General features: G+C 38.7%; 2 protein-coding genes across 4 annotated transcripts in view; one reads left to right on the top strand and one right to left on the bottom strand.

The window, feature by feature from the left end:
- CFAP92 (cilia and flagella associated protein 92 (putative)) overlaps positions 1–25,194 on the top strand; it is a 130,479-nt gene that overhangs the window by 26,313 nt on the left and 78,972 nt on the right. The gene's annotated exons all lie outside the window — the stretch shown is intronic.
- The window catches only part of EFCC1 (EF-hand and coiled-coil domain containing 1), a 54,330-nt gene continuing 36,629 nt past the window's right edge, over positions 7,494–25,194 (bottom strand). Inside the window, exons 3-8 of one of the 2 annotated variants that reach the window (XM_049826648.1) lie at positions 22,419–22,564; positions 18,789–18,921; positions 18,309–18,474; positions 11,940–12,098; positions 9,559–9,628; positions 7,494–7,957 (exon numbers count right to left, since the gene is read on the bottom strand). In XM_049826648.1, coding sequence (XP_049682605.1) covers positions 7,824–7,957; positions 9,559–9,628; positions 11,940–12,098; positions 18,309–18,474; positions 18,789–18,921; positions 22,419–22,564 — 808 coding nt within the window. In that variant the 3' untranslated portion in view covers positions 7,494–7,823. The remainder of the gene's footprint in view (positions 7,958–9,558; positions 9,629–11,939; positions 12,099–18,308; positions 18,475–18,788; positions 18,922–22,418; positions 22,565–25,194) is intronic. The other variant, XM_049826650.1, reaches the window with a different exon arrangement.

Below are 25,194 nucleotides of genomic sequence, written 5' to 3'. Positions count from 1 at the left end.
TGGTGTGTCTCAGCCCTGGGCATGACAGATGTTTGTTCATAAGCAATTAGCAGCCGTGCTGACTTCTGTCGTCCCCAGAGCTGATCTCTGCTGGTAAGAGCTGCAGTGCTTGACAAGAAAGCAAGCAGTACTGCTGCATGTGCTGGACTAGCACTCTGCATGTGTAATGAATTTTATTTCCAAGATTAGTTTAAAAACAAGAAAGATCCTCACGTGGGTATTGCATATTCTTTATTTAAAAGTAACATTTTTTTATCTAAATGGTATGTTTAGGTTGAATCGTCTCACCCTCCATGTATTTTCTCTTTTTTTTCTATTTTTTTGGCAACCTTCAGAGGTAGAAAATCCCTCAGAAAATACTGGACCTTGCCTTTATTAGAGAACTTTTTTCCACTTGTAGTTGTGAAAAAAAATCAATGAGAAATAATCAGCAAAACCAGAACTATCAAACAATAAAACCTTCAAGTCCAAAAATTATCCCTAACTATAATAGCACAAACACTCAGCTCTTACGACCTTTTTGCTTTGCAGCGAGGACATGAGTGAAACCACTTGAATACTGATAATTTTTCAATGTCATCCTGCAGTCCTTGCTTACTCCTTGACAAAGATAAGTTCTTTCATAGTTCTTTGAGGCAGAATTATAAAACAGTCATTTATAATGTAATTTGTGTTGTGCTCGCAAAAGTACTATTCCTACAAAACACCACAGGGAACATAGTAACTCAGTGGGGTTTTGAAGCCTATCCACTCTCACCTAGGTAAAGCTGCCCGGCATGCAGAGATTGTGCTGCTGATCACCTGAAATAAGTCTGTGGTGAAGATACACCCTCAGTAGGAACAGTGCTCGCAGGCCTCATCTCATTAGTATGTAAAGGTGTGTTACTAGATGGTGTGTTAAATTAAGTATTTTATAAGCTTGACATGTGCTGACCTCATTGAGTAAGGTGTGAGTTCTGAAAAATACAGTAGCCAGCTTTAGATTCGTCGATACAGACTGTCTTTTGGTAGGACTAGCCCTGTACTGCTTTCAGCCTCATTATATACCCTGGGCTGCTTATGCTCTGCTGTTTCCTCAGAACTGTCTCTGTTTCTGTAGTCTCCAAAGAGCAGGACTTGTTTATCTCCCTCTCCCCACCACAGGCAGAAGAGTCGGCACCTCCCTATTGCAGCAGGCACAGCGCTTTGGTGTGAGCTTGTGTTTGTGACAGATCCTGTAGTTCAGCTGGATTTTCCAGGTAGTGGTGAGTGGAAAGAATGGACTTGCAGGATCATGCATTCCCATTTCACGGCATCCATGGCACTCGGTATAACACAGAGTACCTAACCTACAAGGTACCTGTGTGTCGCTATTGGGGAACCCTATGGATGCTGGAGTGCATCTGTACTATCCTTATGTTGGTGGCTGTATGAAAACCAAGGGTTCATTTTGTCTAAGGAAGACATGCTACTCAGCTGTTGCACCAGGCTCTTGCCAGCTCACAAACAGCTGATGTGTGGAAGCAGTTAAACTTTAACAAAATTTTCTAGTGAAGTCTAAACTAAGTAAGGGCTATTTCCTTCACAAATTTGAATGGCAAAGGTACAAATCTGCATCCTCTGAAGGATGCATTAGTATCATGCTGAATTAATTCTTTTTTTATTTCCTGGGCTGCTATTTATCTTAAAAATAAACAGCTATTTGTATTCTGTGCTCCACGTTTTGGCAAATGCAGAAATTTAAACAGACCTTTGTCTACTGATTCTGACACTGCTATCCTTTCGTGAGTTTTATTGGACAAAAATATAGTTGTGTTGGTGGGAGGAAAACTGGTCATGAATTGAGCTTGATGTCTAGCTGTGACTTGTTCTAAGATGCCAGCTAGGATTTCCGGAATTTCCTCTGAGCTTTTTCATCCTTTTCTTTTGTTCTACTGTTAATACAGTCTGGAAATGGATAGGGGATTAAGTCTAGGAGCCGACAGTTCTTCAGACAGAGGGTCTGAAATGGTTATAATTTGGAAAAATATAAGCATTTTAGGAAATAATGTCATTGAAGAAGTGAGTCTCAATAAGGTTTGCTTTAATGTAGCAAATAATAAACCTCCTAAGTGAAGAAGAGAGTCAGCTGCATAAAACAAAGAGATTTGGCCTTGCTAAGGGTGAGCTCTTCTAAGAACCTGAGTACCTCAGTCCAGGTGTGCTGTGTGATACTTTCAGCCTCAAGGCCAAATGTTAATTTGAAAAAAGTCAAGGGGACAAAATGAAGTTGAGTTATTTTGGCCTGCTGAGGGAATGCCAGAAAAGTGCCTCTCTCAGTTTCCCCAGGATTTCCACAGCCATTGAGCAGGCTGGCCTAGAGCAGCGTTACTGCCCCTGGACACTCCGCTGGGGATATATACACGTGTAGATGAAACGGGCAATGCTCTGGTGGCCTCATCTGCTGGCTTGAGGCAAAGGTGGGGAATGCCGGTTCTCTGTTCCTTCTTTTCAGGGAGGAAGCTGGGCTCAGAAAGGTCTGGTAGCATCCCCAGAGAAATGCATTTTCCATCTGACCAGTTGCCTGCAATAGCCACAATTTAGGGCCACCAAACTACTGTAACAGACCATGGGAAATGGGTAAGGATTTTTCTGCTGGTGTATTACAGAAGAGCCAGAAAAGTAGAGTAGAAACCAAACAGGAACTCTGAAAATCCTGGCTGCTTGAAAGTAAAGCATAATTCAGGAAATAAGGATGATTTTCAATTGAATTTCACACTAAGAAACACGCTCTATAGCTTTTGTATTTTGCAGAATTATACATAAAATTATTAAGCAAATAAGATAATCTAAATATTGAAGGATTTAGTGTCTTAACTCCATGAAATTATAAATCTAAGAGAAACCCTTTGGCTAGTAATGTGATGTGTCACACACATGCTGTGAAAGTTTATTGTCATTCTCTCATACCAGGCAATTCTATTTTACGCAGCACTGTTTGAATGTGTTCCCTTCTTCTTAACAGTAAGATGGAAACAAAGAATAAAATCTAAATAGCCTTTCACCACTGCAATGTACCATGTAGTAGATTAATGGACAGTATCATGAAAGAGAGAAGATTTAATTCCAGCAAATTCAGGAAATTTACATACTGGTGCCAAGGATTTTTCCTCTTCCAAAAGTATGTACAAATGCCATCAGCCTCTTGGAGTAGCTCTGGCTGGAGACAGCCACACTGATTTGGTGGAAAAGTTTTGTGAATCAGTGTAACATCTGTGACAAGTGGTCACTGCCACATACTTCAGAGAGAGCTTCAATTAAAACAGACTGGACAATTATTGAATAACTTTATATATCAGGTGGACTTTAATTTACTATCAGTTAATACCTCATATAAAGTAAAAAATAATGGGAGGAGGAAACTCTTCTTGAAAAATGTAAGTTATGTGAGAAGTGTGCAGACCCTCAGGTTATCTCAACAAGAAATATGCCAAATGATAAGTGAGGAGGGCATTGGGAGGAGAAAGTAGTTTGAGAATGAAGCCAAATCGGAAAGCTTGTTTTGTGGAAACAGTGGAGAGCAGTGGAGGAAATGTCCCAGCTTCCTTGTTATAGCCAATTTGCAGTTTTAATAAAAAAATAATAAATTAAGATGGTGACTGCTAAGAAGGCGAGTTTGATCACAGTTTGTGGAGGTCTAATGTTGAACCGCTAAGGCTAAGAAAACGCAAACACATTATACGAGCAAGTCTCTGAGAGCTAGACTGCCAGGTTTAGGGGACATGTGAGCAGGAGAAAGGGCACATTCCTTGAGACTTGCAGGAGTGAGGGTTAGGAGTGCTGAGAACACTCCAGGCAGCTCCTTCAAGGAAAGACTGGACACCAGTCTTGAAGTACAAAATCTGGGAGCCTGAGGGATTTATTGCTCTGCAATTAGCAATGAAGGAGGAAAAACATATAGAGGAGGTGATGAAGAATAACTTTTGTTGGGGTGACTTACATCAGGGAGTCTCCAGCAGATACATCTGGGATGAAACAAACTGTCCTTTAAGAATGAGTGGAATTATTCTCAAAAGAAAAAAATAAATCTACTAGAATGAGGAATGAGCATGCTGGGGAAGGGATAAAATCTCAAGCATGGTATAAAGCCAGAGTTCAACCGGAGTGCCTCAAAGCCAGCATAATCAGGTTGCTTTAGCCCTTTTATAGATCCTCATTGGCTTTCTAACTGAAAATCAAAGTAGTACAGGTCCCTTCTACAGACAAGACCTAAGTAACCCTTACCAGTTGGAAGCTGTACAGCAGGGCTCTGGTCTTACCTGGTAATGTACTCCCCAAACTGGTTTTCCTACTGAACAAAGAAATGTTGGGAAAGCATGCTCTGATGGTCTTCATCTGCTTATGCAAAATTTTTGATGGGCAATTGCACTTGTTATGTTTATAGCATATGCACTCTGTGATTTTTTTTCTTTAGTGAGAAGTCAAGATGCAAGCAAATGGCGATTTATTACCATTTGGTAAGCATACAACAAAACAAAATGTTTGCAGAGATTTGAGATACTGGATTTGTGGTTGTACTTTTTAAACAGAAGGCTTTTGAGTGTGCTTTGTTCTCTTTTCAGTTTTTGTCATATAGGGAATTTTTTTTTTTACAAAGTTAGTTTAAACTTGGTATATGTTCCCTGTAATGTGAGTACTAGTTTCTGCAAATCTACAATTTTGTATGTGCTAGATGAGCAATTGCAGAGTATGTTACTGTGAAGACTGCTCCAGTTGTTCAAAGGAGGTGTTTGTAACACAGTCAGCAGTGTGGGTAATAACTGCTCCTACGTTATTGTTTGAAATATGGTGAAGCTATTAATGAGATTTGATTAGATATTTCAGTTTTCTGTTTATCTGGGAACAATTCCAATACTCAAAAAGGCAAGAAATTTTAAAAAGGAAAAAAAAAGGTAGCTGAAATCTGCAGTAATCACTTGACTTAAAAGAGCTAGGTCTTTTAGAAAACCGAGAGGTTTGTGTTTGCTTCCCAGGATTATTGTGCAGACTTTTGAACATGTTCCACATAGTAAATCAAGCTGTGGAAGGCAAAGCTAGAAATCTCCCAGTTACATTGATTTAAAATCACATAATGTATACAGCTTCATATGAAGCATTTAGCAGCCTCAGCAACACTGCTGACAGGCTCAGTATAAAACATTAAGGTAAAAGTATTTAAGAAAAAAAATCAAGTTTAAGGTCACCAAAGAAGGTCTTACCAAAGTACAGTGCTTTGCTTTGTCTCTGATGTCTAGCAAGAATTTGACTGAGGAGTGTTTCTTGATCCATCCTGAAGAACAGATTCTTCTTATGCAAATACTGCAAGTCTTACTTGCTCCATATTAATTACTTTTTGGAGTTAAAATAATCAGCTTTTATTATTAAAAGGTTAATCAGCATACGCTGATGTATGAAAAATGATTCTGATATAGGCATTTCTTAAAGAAATAAAAATGTTACAGTATTTGAAGCTAATTTAGCAAGATGCTTCTTATATCAGTGAAGTGCTGTTTATTTATTCACAAAAGCTTCCTTTTATCTCAACTGTTTGCATCTTCCTTAACATTAGTTTAGGTTTCCAGTGGCATTTTCTAGTTTCCAGTTACAGTTCAACTGCTGCTTGGATAAGCTGTGTAACACTCACTCAGATTGTATTGCTCCTCCCCCATTTTGGCATTAGGACATTAGTTTACTTAATAGTCTAGATTTCTAGAAATATATTAGAAAGTGAAATGGAAACTCAGTGGTGAAAAAGATACTAAAATATACAATTGGCACAGCAATCTTAAGGTATGCGTAAGTATATATAATACAAATTCACATTTATAGGTGTATATATAGAGAGTGGATACAGTAAATAATACTAATTCAAATGATGAAAGAATCCTGCAGTACATGAGAGTATCCATAATCAGGTATGTACTTGCATTATAATCCTATTCCTGAAGTGTTGCTTCTGCTGACGATACACACAGATCATGCTTATTTAATAATTTGCTGGCATTTTTTCTCTTTATACATATACAGTATTCCTGGGAAGTCTAAGAGAGCTGCACAAAACATAAGCTGCTACTTGTTTTTTAGAAAATGAACCCAAGCAGGGAACTAACTTCTGCTCATTTTAGTTTTTATCTGTTGCACTTTTAGTGTATAGTTTTTGTAGTATATAATATTAGCATATAGTTTAGTACGTACTAAGTAATAGTATATTATGCTTAGTAATATGTTAGTAATATATTTAGTATTAGTATACAGTTTTCTTTCTTATAGGGTGAATATTGCACTACATATATATGTCCTGTCTAATTTATCTTTATGAAAAATCTACTTTAAAAATGTATATCTATTCTTAAAATCTTCCTCTGTTAATCCAGAAAAAAAACACAGATAAAACACCATTGAACAGAGTTTGTTCCATTGTTTCCAAAATGTCTTTTTTTCCTCCTCTAAAATGAAATGAAAATATCTATTGCAATTTTTTGTTGCCAACATGGCTCTAAATGCTAAGTAATGTATCACAATTTTGGATGGAAGTGTGTGTAAGCTATACAGCGTATTATGAATAGAAAGGAAGAGAAATCTTCTTATTCCCCAGACTGCATTGTAGTATAGATCTTATTCCTGTATGAAAACCATTTTCATGGGAAATATTAATATATGCATAGGTCAGAATTGAATGGTCTTATTTCATTCCTGGCATTATCTCAGGCAAATCATTTCACATTCTTAAAAGACCTACGGTGCATCTTTTTAATAACATAAATTCAGGTGGATCATTTAAGAGCTCTGCTTCTTTAGTTTCTGTGTTTGATAGTTGAATGAAACAACAAAAGCATCTTAGAAGCAACTATTTTTTTTACTTTTGCCCCCAGGAATTATTTTATAGCTGATTAAAATATTACATGGCACCATGATTAGGCCCAGCATTTTACATTAATTTGCCTGCAATTTGGGCCTAGCTTTGTGTCCCTACAGTTGCATTGAGGGAAATTAAATGAGGAAACAAAGACTGCACATGTCATTTGCTAATGCGACAAAGGCAGGTGCTGCAAAGTGACTTTTTCAACTCTTCCTTTCCCTGAAAGCCTGGGAACAAGATTGCTTTGTACCTTTTTCAAGCAGTTAAATTTAACTTTTTATGTAAAATCTAAGACTATCATCAGGAAAGACTGTTGCAAATTTCTAAGGCATCTCTATAACTGCAAATACAAAATTCAGCAGAGCAATATTAAATCTAACTTCAGAGTTAAATAAGGTGAATAATTGAATCACAAATACAGACACACACAAACACATTTTATACATGAGCCCTTAAAACTTACAGTACTGGCATACACTCATGTGTATGTTTATAATACAGTTATTTTGTCGCTTGTATGTTAAGGAAGTGGTTTACTTGCCAGTGATAACATAGGCTGCCTTTTGCTTTTGAATTGAGCTATCACAAAAGCTAGAAACGTGTAACCAGGGCTGTAAATCTAAATAGGTCGGGTCAGTGTATTTGGAATAGTTTTTATTTGGTTAACCAGTACAGTTACAGGGCCATCATACAAGGATGGTTAGGCTTCCACCAGAGACAGACATTGCTGGGTAATCCTCGCGTCACGTGAATGCTCATTCACGTAAGGGAGGGCTTTGACGTTAGCTGGGGAACTGGCGCTCTTCCCAGAAGCAGCAAACCTTTGATTTCATGGCTGAATTATTCTATTACTTTTGTCTATTACAGAGCTCCGCTGAATCGGACAAATCTTATTCATTCATCATGTGTTTGAATGAACGATGACTGTTTTTCGGCTCGTTGTGCAGGTTGTAGTTGGCACTGCTGCTCAGCATGAGATGACCAGTGGGTTAGACAAGGACTGGCAACTCTGCGCCTTCTCCAGAGGCTGGCTTTGTAAGAGTTCACAGGCTGTCAGCTCATGGTAAAGAGTATCTAGGACTTCAAATAGGTGGGCTTTTCCTTTTAAAAGAAAATTGCAAACGTTATAATCTAAACAAAGAAAGTTGCAGTTTAACAATCATAACACAAGCTCTTTTCTTCATAGGTGCTATTTTAAGTAATTACCATAAAATGTCTGAATTTTGAGACCAAATAATGAATTCCTATCCCTATAAAAATGCGAGTGGAACTGGGCTCAAGGCCTGTTTTCTCTACTGGTTCTCTTGCTTCATTCACTGCCCACTGAATTCTCATGCATACTTGTGTGAACAAAGACTATTTCACGTCACAGTGAAGAGTTGCCAATCCAACCATCCACTTAGTCTTGGCAAAGAGGAAGAAGATGTTTGATTACAAAGACTTAGAAAAGCTGCTTAAATCATTTCAAGTGCACAGACAGAACATTGAAAGCGGAGAAGATGAGCCATTTATGGCGATGGTGATGCAGAACAGACAGAGTGCCGCACAAGGTTACTTCACTTGTTGGTGTTGTTTTAGGAAGCTGAGGTGTGCTGCAGTTACAGAGAGGGAGGTACTTTGTTCCAGCAGCATCACTTGGAGTCAGTGTTCCTATGCAGGATAAGCAGTAGTACCTTCTGGACACTTGTGTGCTGTGGATACTAACAGTCTCTTCTCTTGTTCTCGCCAGGAGAATATCTAACCTATGGCTCCGATACGGTTTCTCTCTGTGTTGGTGTCCTGGAGCCAACAAAGGTCTGTCTTTTCCTTCTTTTCTCTGCTTCCTCTGCAGCCATGCTGGAACAGCACAGCTTAACTCTGGGCTGCCGGCGCCCTGAATGGCTGGACACTAGTAACAACAAGGCTTTGAAACTCCAAAACCCGGAATGGTTTGTATGTTATTCTCCCTGAATCACTGTTAATAATATTCTCCAAAATTAAACCCTCAGGCCACAGGTAGTCTTTTATAATCTTGTCTTTGACTACTGTCTGCCTCTTAAAAGCACCTCCAAGCCATGTTCTTAGGCTTGTTACAGGATGTTCATTTCTTGCAGGTAAGTACAAAAGCTTCGCTAATAGGAACAAAGTAATCAAATCTAAACCTCCAGGCTGTGATCCCTGTATGGCTCCTACAGAGGCAACTCTGGCACACCAGACCATTGTCAAGGGAGAAGAGTTTGCAAGTTTAATTTTCATGAGAGGAACACAAAAGGCTATTATTAGAGGAGTGCAGGTTTGATCTGGTTTCTTTACAGAAATATTCTGTTTTGTATATCTTGTTTATGTTGCAGCAGAGGAATACAATATGTAGTGGCATAGCAAACCTGATAAACAGGTGTCTTACATACTTCATCATGTTTTCCACTTTCTCATATCCATGAAGCCCTACAGACATTATTGGGGTACTGAATTTTTCCTGTAAGGCCAAATTTTAATTAAAATTTGGCTAAAAAAAGCCTTGGATGTGTTCCTGTTTCTGATGTTTCACAGACTAGAAAGCATCACTTTCTATAGGTAATCTTCTTGCATAGTTCTTCTTTCTCCCTCGCCTGTCCCCCAGTATTTGAAATATTTTTTTCCTACTCATCTGTTCATTATCTAGTGTTTTTCCCTAAAGGCCCCTTTTAAGGTTCTTGGTCTTTATATGAAAATTATTTTCTTACCAGGCTGGGGGTCATGGCAGGATTCCAACGTGCTCAGCAAGATTTTCCCCAAGGCTCGCTTAGATATGTTCTTTAAAAAACAAAATAATATTATGGCACAAATATGTCCTTCCCCAGTTTAAACGTATGCAACAAAATCTATGCACAGTGGTTTTGCATTTGAAAATTAAAACAAAATGAAATTGAATCCTGATAACACAAGACTTGATATTGGCTATATTTTCAAGCATTTTGTCTTAGATACTGCTCAAATAATATCAGTTTGTGGAGGGCCGCAGTTCCTTAATATGGCTGTAGAAAAAGAAGTAACAGTTATTCAGTGGAAAATACAGAATTTTCCAGAGTGCGCGCCTAAGCAAATCTAGATGGCAAGGAGTGTAAGCAGGGCATGTACAACAAAAGCTTGTTCAGTCCTCTGCTAGGCCTGTGTTGAAAGACGAATGGACAGACTTTGTGGTGTAATCTCAGAAAGAGGCTTCTCAGACCCAGCTGTTCTAGGAATCATTGGGAACCATTTTAGGTATAAACAAATTTGAAGAGCTTGTATGTGTCATGTGGCAGGCCTATTGTTAGTTATATATTGAGATGTAATAAAAGTATGCCAAAGTGAGAGGACTGTAAAAACTACTTAGGATTTGGATGGTCTTTTTCAGTGGTACTTTTATATTAGAAACCTGTTGGGGCATTACATAATGTATCTGGAAAAACAAACTCTCCTAATTTGCTATCAAGACACTAACGCATGCTTTCTGGAAGATGGTCTTGCAATCTCTTTAATTAGTACTTAGAGCACCTGTATCTGCAGGGACAGGTTGTTCATGTTAAAACTTCAAGAAGCGAAAATAGATGGAAGCTATTCTGGAAGCAAGATGATGTACCTCCTCCCAGCAGCCCAGGCAACACTGGCCTTGCTTACTGATGCAGGTCATCTACCTTCTGCTTGTCCACCCCAGTGGGAACTGGGGCATAGTGGAAAGCAGTTTGTTGGCAGGCTGGGATTACACATGACCTCTGCAACGCAGTGTGAGGTTTTAATGGTCCTAACAGGACGTGCATTTGCCTTTGGACAGTCATTGCTTTGTGGTAGATTCTGTTGCAAATGAGGTGCTTGGGATATTTAAAACATGAAGGTGAACATGCTGGGGAGGTGACACCTAAACCCAGCATTTCTGATGAATAAGCTTTCTTTTGTCTGAAGTATATCCCATCAGGGATTTAGGGGATCCTTCCTAAACTCTGCTGGGAATGCTGTAAATTATCTTGTTCATTGACAGCATCATTGCCTGTATTGGTCCTATGGGAGTTGGCAGCACACGGTGGCATGTTTCCAGCAATGATTAGCATTAAGTGCTACTATCACTGAGATATGGCACATTGTGTGATGGATTGTCTCCTAAACAGAAATGATTTGCAGTAATACAACTGACCAGCAAATGACATGTTGAAGTCTTGACACAAAAGGTTATTATGCTTGTTGCCAGTCATAGACTTTACTAGTTTAATCCTTCACTGGATTGTTATTGATGCATGTGTCAGACTTGCAATATGAAAGCAGAATTTCCATGTCAAGTGCTAAAATAAGTTACCAAATTATGAGATATTGCACTTGTTCCCTAGAGTCACCAGTGGAACATGAGCGTACTTCAAACAAAGTAAAGTGATCATCTGAGGAAGCATTCTCATCTCACACAGATCATGCAGAGCTTTGCTGAAAATTGAGGAGAACCCTCAGTCGATTTCAAAGAAATTTGAAAGCAGTCCAGTGTGGCTCCCAGCGTACTCCGTGTTCTGCAGATTATCCAATCTGCCTGTCTTTTGGGAGCCCTTACTATCATTATCATTCCCAAGCAGGAGATTCAAGCTTATTTTCTAAAGGGCTGAACTGCCATACTGGACAGGTACTGGGATGTTATTGCATCAGCTTTTGTAAGTCCATGTTTGGATTATTAATTGGATAAGAAAATTCTTACCAAAAATACCTGTTGGTATACAGGAAGGGATTTTATCCCTTTAATGCTGACTCAGTGTCACGTTAAGATGCAGTTAAACAAAGGTCCTTGTCTAGAAGGAAAAATAATCTTCTAGAATCTTTCTGATTCCTAGCATTTTTGTTTTCCTTGTTTCCTCTGAATTTTGTTTACAGAATAAGGAGAGCGTGGAGATCTAGATCCAAGGAGATCTCTAGGCTTCTTTTAGAAAGCCAGCCATAGGGGTCTAAATGTTTTCTGCAATCACCAGGCAGTTCCCAGGGCAAACACATATAAAAATGTGTCCTGGTGTAAAGGACTTTGTACTTAATAGAAGGTATGAACATCCTTTTTAGTTTGGAAAGGACACTATCAAAACCAGTTCTAAGTCTCTGGACTGCTTTCTTGCCATACCAAGTCTCGAAGTTGTTGAAGAAGCTGTAAAACATCCATGAGCTTTTCTTCCACCAACGACAGCCTAACTCTCTCCGTCTCCAACATCTGCAGCTCCGTCTTCAACAATTCGGTCTCCTCCACCTTTTGCTGCAGTTCACCTAGCAATGGGCCTTTCATCTGGACAATGACACAGGAAATTAAAAGCACTGGAGCTTTTCACTTTCTTGCCCAATAATTGCAAAGCTAAGTTTTCCCCCTTATCTCGTAAATGCCAGTTCACTCCAGAAGATTATCTTGAAAGGAAGTACATTTCTCTAATGTGCTACATAAAGTGAAGAATCAATAGTTGCTAGGAAATGCACAGTTTGCTCTTGCACATAACGGCAGCTCATTTAACACTGGATGCAAGTAGATCATTCAGAAATTTTAAATACTAGCATTAGTATTTCAGTTTTCTAATCTTTCGCATTCCTGTCATCCTCTATAAAGCATAACTAATTTGTGTGTCCTCACCAATGTAATCTTAGCTTTGTCTTGCAACTCCTACATATCAGTCATCTGTACATTCAGGGAAACAAGAAAGTAATTAGCTATTTTTTTTAAGGTATTTTGGTTTAAAAAAAAAAAAGTGTCTTAAGGAAAAAAAATTAAGATTCTGGTTCTGCAAAACACTGGCATGTGTGCTTTGTAAAGCATTGGTTTGCAGCTAAGCACAGAAAAGTCCAGATTCAACAAGACTTTTGAACACTACAGAAATCCTGGGCAGGAGGGGTCTCCTCAGGTTTATTAATAAAAGTAAACTTCTTTTTCAATCATTACTCTGCTCAGCATTCTGAAATGTTACCATTTTTTGCAATTTATTGTTGCAAACACATCTAAATATATTTATTAATACTACAATGAGAAACAAAATCGTGACGTAAATGCCCACATTTTCTGGCTCTGTTAATCCTTTTTTGTTGTCATCTTTTATCTTTATTGCAGTTTTAGAAATAGCTAAGGAGACTCAAAAAGCTGAAGGCCTTAATATGCACACCATTTAATAGGGATTTTTTTTTTTCTTTTGTGGAAATTTGTATCCTAATAAATTTTAATAGATGGGAAGGAACTTCAGTTCCCTAAAAGACAAGTGTTATCAGAGCGACAAAAGAAAACAATCCCTGATCCACACTGAGCCTTCTAGAAGGTTATTTTAGTTTCTGACAGTGCTAAGAGTATGTATTAGTTGTTGCTTATTCCCCCATCAGACGGAAATCAGCCTGTTCCATTAGCCCTCCATGAGCTTTGCCCTGTGAGGCACTCTAGCTCATTTGAGCTATACAAGAGCTACAGAAGTTTGGATCACTTAATCTGGTCCATCTGCCAAACAGTGATTTCAGCATCCCTATCCAAGCACCCCTTTTAGATGAATACAGTAACATTTTCCTGTACGGAGAGCCAACTTGCTTACCACCAATGTGGCAGCAGTCTGACTGAGAGATAACAAATGCTCTAGAGGCTGCAGGAGGTCTTCAATGAATTAAACATGTGGTTTCCGTTATTGTATTGCAGATTGTCTCCGCATTGCGAATACCACCTGGCATAGATATGTACTAAACACATGAAGTAGTTATGTTCCCCCATACAGCTGAAGCAGCGTCATATCAAATAACAGAGAGGTAAAAAGGCCATTATTTTTAAGTGAAAAATAGACTTTCCCAATATGCAATTAGACAGATGCTCATGGAAATTTATGACAGGTGCCTATCTGTCCTGGTCCTGCACCCTGTCAGGCCCCTGCACCCCTAACATCACTTAGCTGCTGCTTTTAGCTGCTACTTTAGTCATGCTGGCAAAATTCCCGTTCTTGGAAAGCTGCACAGGGAGTCCTCTGTCCTTTGCCGGGTGTTACTGAAAGGCTGTAGCGATGCAGTGGGTCTCACATACAAACATGAATAGGAGAAGGACAAACTTTTCTCTTTAGTATACATGCCTCTTGAGTTCTCCATAGTTGTCTAGTGTCATGACCAGCTGCTTAGTTTGTATAGACAGCCCAGGCAATATGCTTAGCCATGAGTGCCACTAGTGATATTTGGACATAACATTTGTTGCAACTGCTGCCTCTTTTTCTTCTTCATTTTGACTGCTCCTACAAAGCCCTTTTCACTCATATTTCCTATGCTAAAGCTAGTAAGCTGCTTTGCACAGCAGTTACATCTTGTCATCTGCAAGGATGCTAATTTCCTGACACCTTTGTTTCATTTATACATATGGGTATGCATTTTTTGTCTTCTTGTAGTGCTTGAGGACAGTGGCTCACTGTACCATTAAAACATTCTCTCAAATTGTTTTCCTTAGCTAGGTTATATCTAGCACCTGTTGTTACCTTAACATTTGCAATAAGGTAATGACAATAGTTAAGCATAAGCTATATTTAAAACCTAGATGCTGAAAAGGGATGGTCAGTAGTTAAGTCACAGGGCTCAGAGGAGTTGGTTTTGTTCTTAGCTCTGTCAAAGTCCCTGAGCAAAGCCTGATTTTGGATCTGCACCTTGTTTGCGAGATGGAAATATTACCTTGCCAAAGACCAGTTTTGAGAAGTCAGCTGCTGATAGCCAATCCTTTTACAAAAAAAGGGGAGAATGCCATGGGGAAAATCTGAGCTCTGGAGTAGTGTGTACAAATATATCTAGGACAATGAATAATTAATATTCAGAAATCCCTTAGGTAGTGTAAGAGAAAATAATTTTATTGTATCTTCTACAGAAGTTAAGGAGGCTCTTATATTAGGGCCATTTTTACAAGCAATGAACCTGAGACGCATTTTCAAAACAGGAAGAAAACAGTTACGGAACAGCAGAATGAAGTGCTGAACTGTGCTGTGCAGTTTGTCTGTTAAATCATTCTACCCTCAAATGACTGGAGGGTGGCAAATGGAGCACCAGTTTAGGAGAGACTGCAGACATGATCTGAGGAACAGCAAATCACCTCAAGAGTGTTCTGTCAGGCAAATTGATAGGAACTGTAATGGGGGAGGGACTTGGTGACTATATAGAGGAACAAAGTGAAGATTCTATTAGATTTCTTTGAAAGGGTCTATGAATATATATGAATAACGTTAATTCAGTTGATAGAGTGTGTTTGGAATCTGCAAAGAGCTTTTGATCAGATTCATCACCAAAGACTCAAAAAACCCCCCAGTGAAACTGCCACAAGGCAGTAGCACAGATCCTGCCATGGGCTTACAGCTGGTTAAAAGATGGGGGTAGAGCACAGGGTGACAGACCAGCACTGAAGGTTTCACAATGGAGGGAGATAATCCTGAGGGTCTCACAAGGAGCTGGGTTAAGACCTGAGCTGTTCAGCATGTTAGTAAATTATTTTTAAAAAAGGTGAATGTCAAAGTGATTAAGTTAAGTGTTTAAGCTCACAATACAATTTTTTGGGGCCAATCAAAACTAAAGCTGCCTGTGAAGAATTACAGTAGGAGTTCATGATATTGAATAGCTATGGGCAATAAAAGATCAAATGAAATCAGCGTCAACAATGCAAACTAAGGCACGTAGGAAAGGTACACAGTGTCATGTGCATGCAGTGATGATGACTGCCACTCAAGAAGGAGATCTAGAAGAGCTGTAATCCCTGAACATAGCTCAGGGGTCAGCAGAGATCGGAAGGATACATGGTAGGAGCTATTAGGAAAGGAACTAGGGACAAAACAGAAACTGTGATTATGCCATGAAGGGCTTGAATTTGAATACTAAGCACATTTTCAGTTCTTCTCAGTCAAAAAGGGTAATAGAACTTGAAAAGTACACGGAAGAATAAAATAGAATAACAGAAGTAAGTAATGGCTTCTATACCAAGAGAGCTGAGGCAGACTAGGAATGGTGATAACTGTGGCAGTATTTCTGGTAATAAAAGCCTGTAAAATTATGAGGGAAAGATAATTTGCCGATTTCCAAGAACAAAAACAAGGCGATAGTGGATGATCAGGCAGCAGATTTAAAGCTAACAAAACCAACTCCTCAAAACCTCTTCCTTTCCAACTAGTATGTGAGAGTCCTTGCCCTGAGATACCAAAAGCATCGCTAGCTTTAAAGAAAGGAAAGGTAAAATCATGGTAAATAGCTCCAGTGCTGGCTATTAAACATAATACTCCATGCAACATCCAGTTCAAGATGTGTCTATCCCTAGTGTACGTGAATAATACCCAGAGGAAAATCCTCTGTACTGTTTCTCATTGCTTTTCTCTAAGCAACTGCTGCTTGTTATCAGGCATGTGATATGAACTTTTCATTTGAACCTGTATGGCAGGTCATAAACTAATTGTCTTTTTAATTAAGCTGGAAGGTTGTATGCACGCTTTTATAGAAAATAATTGACATTTCTTTGCAACATTACACTTGCCAGCATATTGCTTTATTTTTAGAATTCACTCATGTTTTCTTCATCTATTATCCCCAGGCCCTGACACCTTCATCACCCTGTCTTCAGTAGAAACTATTTTTAAATGTTCAATTGTTGGAAAGCAGAACTTTCTAGACATGACAAATTTCAGAAGTCTTATCCCCTGGTTTTACAAGTCTTAGACTGAAGCAATTATTAATTGGTATTTGAGAATGTTGCTCTTCACTTGCCTGCTGAGTTTGTTACTTGTTAGCTTTGTTGTTATTTGTCTAATTTTCAGCATTGAGCAAGTCCAAATAGAAGTATAGAGAGCAATATATAAGGTAGTTTTGTCAGGTCATCAGAGAAAGCGTTCTTGGTAGCTTATTTATTAAGCCAATATATTTATTTGCAAGTTAGATGAGAGAGAGAGAGCATTTCTCAGTCTTCCAATTTCCTTTATGTTGATTACAGGAACAAACACCTTTTATAGCATCGGCTGTTCCCCCCAACCTATAACTGCACACAAGATATAAATGCTGGCTAAATGAAAGTAAGAGGGTTTAAGAATAAATTTCCAACAGGCTCAAAATGATTCATCCTACTAATCTTAAATACACGTCGCAGTGAGTTGGCACTGTGTCTTATTCAGCTCCCTGTTTGTCTTTAAATCAAGAGCAACAGATTCCATTTTTGTCCTGGAATTTTGTATTAATCTATTGATAATGGTACTTTTCTGAAAAAAGATGCACAGAACTAGTATCCATCAGCAGATTAAAAAAAGGCAATATGATACTGCAGAAAAAGATAAGTACCTCTGAATGGAAAAAAAAGTAGTTCCTTCCTGCAGGTAAAAGAGTAAATGTAGGTTTATGTGGGCTGATGTTAAGCAGTATAGAAGGATGCTTTGTGTTGCTCTAAGGAGTATTACAGGAATAAATTGTCACTGAATGCTGCAAATTGTGTAAGACAGAAGTATGATTTCATTCTGTTTTTAATTTTTTTCCCTCACAAGTAAACTCCTTCATTTGATTTAGGGGGAAAATGATATGAAATACTGATAAAAATCTAAGGATGGCAACGTGTAAAAAAGTTGGATAGTTTACTCTTACTTTAAATAGTTTACCAATTAATATAATCCTTCCAGAACTACTGAAATCTTTATGTTTCTTTTAAAGGAGGAGTATAAAATACTGAACAAGCACTAACTGAATCTTAAGACAAAGCAGACGAAAGCAGACGAAAGCAATGCATATGATGCAGTATTTTTGTTTCACAGAAAGATTGCTAGCATTTAAATCTATGACCATCAATGGCTGAAGTTTGCAGTATTTAAATAGTAAGATCACACAGGACTACAGGATACTGTGCTGGGGCTTTTAACTACTGTGGTTATAACCTCTGCTGAAGGAAAGTTGAACATGCTGCTAAGCCTGAGGACAATTTTCTTTCTTTTTTTTTTTTTTTTTAAATAAATAGATCAGTCTAATCCTGAGAACCCACCAGAGGAAACCGGATGATTTCCTCCGAAGGGCTCCAAAATGGTAACCCCTGCATCTCAGTCAGCTGGAGGGATTTCCTGACAAGTTACTGGGCTCCAGGAGGAGCTGGATGCCTTAGGACACGAGGAGTGTTTCATCCACCGCTGAGGAACCAATGAAAGCTGCCTATAGGAACCCTATGGTTAACGTGCGGCTCTTTGGTCTGCAGTGGTATCAGTCCCAAACATACCATCAGTGAACATCTTAAACCATTTAAATAAAGAGTAGCATTTGAAGAGCCTGTGTCTGGCATACATCTCATCCTCCAAACAAACGGAGTTTCAGCCAGGAACCAGCCTAGAAATGCAGGTGTTACAGGAAAGCATGAGATGTTTGATGACAAACTTAATGGCACAGTGAGAAACATCAGCAACACAGAGCAGAATGGCCAGAATAAAATATAAAAGCATATGTATATCAATGTAGCTACTTAAAAATACAAAAATAACTCTTTCACGCTCTGCTTGGCACCTGTTACCTCTTCCATATTTGTTTCCAGTTTCTTCACTTCATGCCCTTTAAGCTCAAGCTGTTCAGTTAGCTGTGTGATTCTCTCTGGGAGCTCCACAGGGGCTGTTTCGTAGCCATCAGTATTGGTGGTCTCCAAGTAAGACATTAGCTTCTTCCACATTTTTTCATCACATCTATATATACATTAAAAAAAAAAAAAAAAAAAAAGTTAGTGAAACCTCACAATGAAGGTCTATGTTTGTAAAGGCCAGTTTTCCTGCAAAACTCTTGGCAGCACAGATCACAAATTATTGTCCTAGCTGACAGGGATTTGGGTTAGGTGGGAATATCCAGCATATTGTTTCCCATGAGCTGTAAAGGATGGGCAAAGGACATGAAGGATGCTTTTGCTATATAGTATTACTGCTTCTTACCGGAGCCAGGGTACCTTCGGGTCATAAAATAACCTTTGCAAATGGCTTAGATAGCATTAATCTCAGAAACCTACCCGCTGCCACAGCAAGGGAGCTTGGCCAGTATTTTCTTCATTTGGTCCACCTGGGGTGGCTGGTCTGCTGCCCACTTCTCCTCCTCTTCATCAGAGGCAGCCTGGCCCTCCACGGAGCGGAACAGCTGATCCTCTGCTCAACAAACCAACAACCGCTTAGCAACAAATCAACAGCCCTGATGTGCTGCAGCTGTGGCAACTTAAAGTCCTGAGACTGAGGCAGAAAGAAGTGAGATTTTAAAAACCCCAGGGAAAGACATGCAGGGTCCTTTCAGCATCCATGGAAAGGGGCTTTAAAGGTAAGGCAAGGGAGCCTCAGCAAAGATCAGTAATTTAAGTCTTGAAGAATTCAGCCCTCTCTTGCAGGTAACCTGTAGTTGTTTCACTTCAATTCTCTTCTTTCCTTTATGTAACTGTAATGTAAGGATAAGTATGAAGGATCAGTGTGTTACTAGGGGGCAGTTACTGTTCTCATATAAACTGAATACACACTTTTCAAGAGGAACGAAAAACTGTTTTACTGCGTAAGATTTTCTTCATACTCATTAAACCAGCTGAACACATATTCAGAGTGCAGAAATTTGATATCAATGTTCTCTAATTCATTCCCTTACTGTGTTTTATAGGGACAGTGATTTTAATATATGAAAGTGATATTAGACGCATAGCTATCTAATGTTTAGTTATATTTTTTTCTTACCTAAACCTAATGTCTCCTCACATGCCAAATAAATTGTAAATGAACTGTCTACAGTATGTGTAAATATACGTGTACTATTACAGTAATATTTCAAGACCTTTTTAGCTGTGTCTTATAAAAGCCATTGTGTTTAACTGCTTGTTATCACAAGAATATATTTACTGGGACTTAGAGGATTATTATGATGCTTGTAACTTACTGGGAGTCTTTTGAAGCAACGAGTGCATGAAAAGCACTGGTCGTCGCATCTTTATTCTGAACGCTTACTTTGAGTTGCTATCAGGTCAAGCCGATGTCGACATGATTTAAAAGTTGATAATTATTTCCCTCAATCACTGACAGTTAATTAAACAGGTTTAATGAATTCCAACAGAGTGATCAAGTCAAACGCTGTTACTTCTTCCAATATCAAAACGCATTTGACCCTCGGTAGCATTACAAGCGTTGTGCGCGTTTAGTTAATCCAGCAGAGGAAAGGGGGGCTCGAGGGGGTGAATCGCCCAGCAGAGACTCTCGGGTAAACGATTCTCCGTCTCCTTTCAAGGACAGGAGCACCTGCAGCTCAAGTGGAACCACCGTGGAGTCCCCGGCGCGGTGCCGTCCCCCGGAGGGCAGCCGTGCCGCACGCTCCGCCGCCGAGGCCTTCGCGGCGGGGCCGCCAGCCCGCTGCGTGTTTAACCCTCGCTCAGGGCTGGTTTCGGCAGCAAGGGGAAAACGGCCGCGCTTTTCTTAGCTTTGGTTAACACTCGGCGTCTCTTTGTTAATGCAGTTTTCATTCCAGTAGCGTCCGGTGCGCCTAACTTATAGCTATCGTGTTCCATAATTTATCGCCTAAGCAGGAACAACAGTTAGTCGCGTGCTGTATGGCTCTTTAATTACAGAATGAATGTCTGCGTTTACACCGTACAAACTAATTTATTCGCAGCGATTTTTTTCCGTGAGGCTGTGCGCTGCCAAAACAAAGAAAACGACTTTCTATTTTCAATCTGTGATGCGTTAGTAGTGATCATTTATTTTCTTGCCATATGAACTCAAAGGGATAACAGTCGGCGTTTACAACTGTTGTGGCAGCCGTGAGAACTGATCGCACGGCACTGTGGATTCCTTGAACAGCTCCAAACTGGTACGTTTAATCCAGTAAATCAATCGCAGCATCGGGCATAGCAGACACTCAGATTAGGTTTTTAAAAATGGAGTAAAAGGCATGTGAATCTCAAGCGGTCTTCATGCTAAGATATTGAAGACACTTGTAATGCTTTCCCCCTGCTCTCTGGCATGTCCTCTGCTCTGACCGAACGTGTGTGCAACACAGACTATCTTTTACATCCCCCTTGTAGTTTATGATTAAGCAGGACTGAAAACCAGAGAGGAAAAGCAAAACTTCTTATGCATCTCTTTTAACATAAAGCCAGGACTTTATTACAATTCTTCTACTAAGCTAATATTTTAAAAAAAATTCTGTCAGTAGAATTATTATTGTGATATTTTGGCATTAATTTGTAAACTAGCTAAGGCAGAATAACTTGCCCAATTCCATTGATGCAAGTGCTCTTCTGCTCTAAGAAATTAATATTTATTAAAGTATGTGTAAAAAAAAAAAAATAAATAATTCTGCATCTAGATTCATTATCTAGAATATCTAGGTTTATCCCAGATGTTCACACAATTTTTTTATTTGTTCAAATTTCTGAGTAATTTTTCTTTTCTGTCTAACTAATACTTTTTATTTGATGGAACACTTTCTTCACATTTTAAAATCTATAAACCCATCATTTATTTGTTTGAAAAGCTTTTGCTAAAAAGCTGTTGGTACTTGAAATATGGGTAGCGTAGGTTAGACATGGAAACTGTCTTTGAGCTGGCTGTCTGATTTGATGAAAATATTTGTAAAATCAGGTTTATTTTATAAGTCTAACCACATGGAGAACATGCTACAATGTTAATTGTAGTTATACGTCATTATTTGTCACAGTCCCAAGCAGCTGCTTGCCAGCTCCATTGAATACATACCTAAAATCTAATTTTTTGTCGCTACATACAGCTCTCCAGTCTGCAGTAAAGATGCCTTGTTACTTACAGCTAATGTCAGATAAGTGCTTTTGCCTTTGAAATGGATGTGTCAAAAAAAAATTTTTAAAAAATCACTGAAGGTAAGCCAAACTTGCCAAACTTACCAAACTTCGCATTTGCTCTCTACTTGGCATGTAAACCACCACCCGGGGGGAGGGGGGAAGATGTTTGCCTTCTAAGATGGCTATCATAAATGTGTCTTACCATTACAGCAGCTAAATGACACGTACACACAAAAATAAAAAATTGCCATCTCTTTGAGAGCCCTTGTAACTGTCTGCTCTACAAAAAGCCTAGTCGAGGTCATTGATAGTGAGAGCCAGCCTTGGCCAACCCAGTGGAGTTAGGAGACTTTCAAAGAATGCTCCATGCAGTCCCATGAGAAATCGCGAGTGTGCAATGTTATGGCAGTAGTTAGCATTATGTGCGCTAAACAGGCTGGACCTTTTCAAAGTTACTGAAGCAGCCAGGATGTTTCCAAAGAGTGTGGCTGTACAGAATATTGACTGCAAATGGTTTCCTTGGAAATTATTTTAGCTGAAGTTCTGAGTTTTTCTTTTATAAAGAAATGAAAACTTCCTACTTTAAAGCCAGGAAAAAGGTTTTGGTGAGGTGAATCGTATTGAAAAAAGCAGTTTTTACATCATGGCTCTAAGTGATATGTTTAGTCTTTTAAACATAAAATTATGTGGGGAGTGAGAAGTAGAAAGCTGGGGTATTACCTTTTATTTAAGTTTAGGATTTCAAGATTCATTAGGATTGGTTTGTGGCTTTGGTGGTTTAATATCTATACTAGTTTTTCTGCTGAGGATCTCGCAGATTAGTGAGGAAATAAAGTAGTTGGGTACTGGGTTTGATACCATTCTCGGAACTCCCAGCTCCGCCAGTGGGAGATCGTCGATCTTGTTGCACAACAGACAGGCAGTATCTTCCACCTGGTAAGGCTGCTCCCTCTTTCTGCTCTGGGCTGGTTCTTGAGGGAAGCTGAAATCTCACAATTTCCGTCCTGGAAAAGAAGGGCAAAGTAAAGTGGACTTGTAGGAAATTTGAAAAACCAAGATAAACGTGACCGGCGTAGCACATGAATGACTTTGAATGCGGTTGTTCAGACTTGCTATAGAGGAACGGGGTATCTACCTTCAGTGCCTGTAAAATCGAACCCCGGAGGGCTGCACTCGATTGCTTCACCAAGAATCAAAGGAAGGTGGATTTCAGCTGTTCTTTAGGTAATAAGAACTAAACATTACTTATAGCTTTTAGTTCAGGTCAAAGACATCTAGAAACTATGTACGGGAACAGCCTACTCTGGCCAAAAACTCTCCCACTGACAGTGATATGGCAGTGCATGCTTCGTTTTTACCATGGGCACCATAACACCATAGCTAAGGTAGCAAGTCTTGCATCTGGTGGCTTGGACTGGTCCTCAGAAATGTCAGGCAATTTTGATCTAAGTCTTCCAAGTACTGGAGATGAAGCAGTGTCAGAGACTAAAAAAATCAAAAAGAATAATACATAAACAGAGTGACACATCTGAAAACCAGTGAGTTATAGGTAAGAAGCATCTTGGCAATGGGCTTCTGAATTGCTGACAATCTTATTTGAAATCATGTGTCCTTCCGAGTGGAATGTAGAGGATATTACATCTATGTGTTTTAAAGGAAACAGCTTTCAAGGGATGGTACACAGATCAGATAATGTAACTGATGAATGTGAGTCCTTAAACTTGCCAACAAAATATATTTTGAAAAAAGTAATTTAATCCAATGAAGGACAATGATTGTTCAGACTGAGGAATTTATAATGGACCTAAATGGACAGCACTGGGAAAGTACCTTCAAGGAAACTCAGGGTAGCACATGTTAGAGGAAAAATCCAGAATATATTTACATGTAGTTGAGTCGAAAACGTCCTGAGACTACCAAGAAAAGACCTAAGCAGGTCTTACAGTACAAGTCATTCGGTGTAGTCAAATGGAAACTTTTACTGTACACGAAACAAAATCCAACAAATCTAATAACACAGATTTATTTTTCTAACAATCTAATAAAATATTACATTTTGGAAAGAATGGGAATGGAATGCGAAATGACAGTTGTGATGAGTCCATTGGAGTTACTACTCTCTTTTAATTGGAATATGTTTGGTTTGGTTCAGTTTTGCTCTCCTACCTGCCGTTTCATAGGTATGTACTGAAAGACAGTATCGCTATTTTAGAGGAAATAGAATGGAAGTATGCAATACAGTTGAAGAAGAAAATTAATTCAGACACTCCTATTTACATACAAAATAGTAAATAGGTTCTATGAAATTGAAAGGCAACACGTAATACTGAGTTTATTTTAGGAGTCTTGTTTTTTCACACAATATACATAATATGTAACTTAATTCCACAAAATGTTACTGAAATCAGAGCTATGAAGACTATAAGAAATTAGACTCTTATAATGTAGCAAGAAACTCAGAGTTACATTAGAGAAATGGAAATTCAGTGTATCAGTTAACATGTGTAAGGCTTATATCAAATGTTCTCTGAGGTAGGAATAAGCTACCTCTCAGGTATGGAGCTAACTGGACACAAAGTCCAGTCCATTACAAGTTTGTGGATGTTACATGTATATTGTGTAATGTACTCTATAGGAAATGTATATTACATTTCTACTGCTTCCTTGTTTACTATTTAGAAAACAGTTCACTTTCAATAGTTACATCAGGATATTTTCCTATTAAACTGTATAATAACATGGTTATACTTTTCCCAGCAGGAGCTGTCATGTAGTTCACAAAGAATCTATATGCAGAAGCAAGCAAAGCAAATTCAGGAGTTTTATAGTAAATTAAGTTTCCTCCAAATTCTTTCTAAGATTATTTTTGGTCTGGTGAATTTTGAATATTCCTTGTACTTAACACATTAAACAGTCATCAACAAAAAGTGAGAGTTAAAACATTTAGCAAACTGGTCCTACTGAAACAAGCTGTATAACATGACCTTTTTGAATAAACCTTCTAAGCAGTTCCTGCCTGTAAATTCAACTACTGCTAGAAACAGGACTTTAGGTGTAGTAATAGAAAAGCTGATGCCAAGTTAGAGAGAAATATTGCAGGGAGTTTTTGTTTAAACTAACACAGCTGCTGTCAGTTCCTGAAGAACCACACCAATATTAGTTCCCTTGTTGCTTGTGAAAGTATGCTAAGTAAATAAGATCATGAATTTAACAGCAGCAGCAGCAGTCAGATATTTCAAAATATCTGTAGGGACAGAAGCTGAGGTAAACTGTGCTTAGGAACCAGCACTTATTTTACCCCCTTGAGTAGAGCTGACTGCATAAAAACTAATGACATATTTCATCTACAGTTTATGGTATTATTTAGCTTAGCAACAACTGGATTTACTGTAAAGTCAAGGGAAATAGTGGTCTCCAGAATGGAGCCTGGTTAGTCATTTAGCTTCATTAGTTCTGGAAAAAATAACTAGAGAGTAGTGCACAAATAAAAGGCACTGTTAAGCTTGGGTATTCAAAATGAGGGCTCCTGGAAGCATCACAGAGCTTCAGTGTCCTGGACAGTTACTGTGGAATATAGTATTATTTCCTTTCACAAGGATGTTGCAATTTATTTTTCAGGAATGTACTAATTTCC

The sequence above is a fragment of the Accipiter gentilis genome, chromosome 23 (genome assembly GCF_929443795.1).
Source record: "Accipiter gentilis chromosome 23, bAccGen1.1, whole genome shotgun sequence".
NCBI lineage: Eukaryota > Metazoa > Chordata > Aves > Accipitriformes > Accipitridae > Astur > Astur gentilis.
The sequence above is the reverse complement of the archived record's forward strand: the minus strand, read 5'-3'. Positions and strand labels throughout refer to the sequence as shown.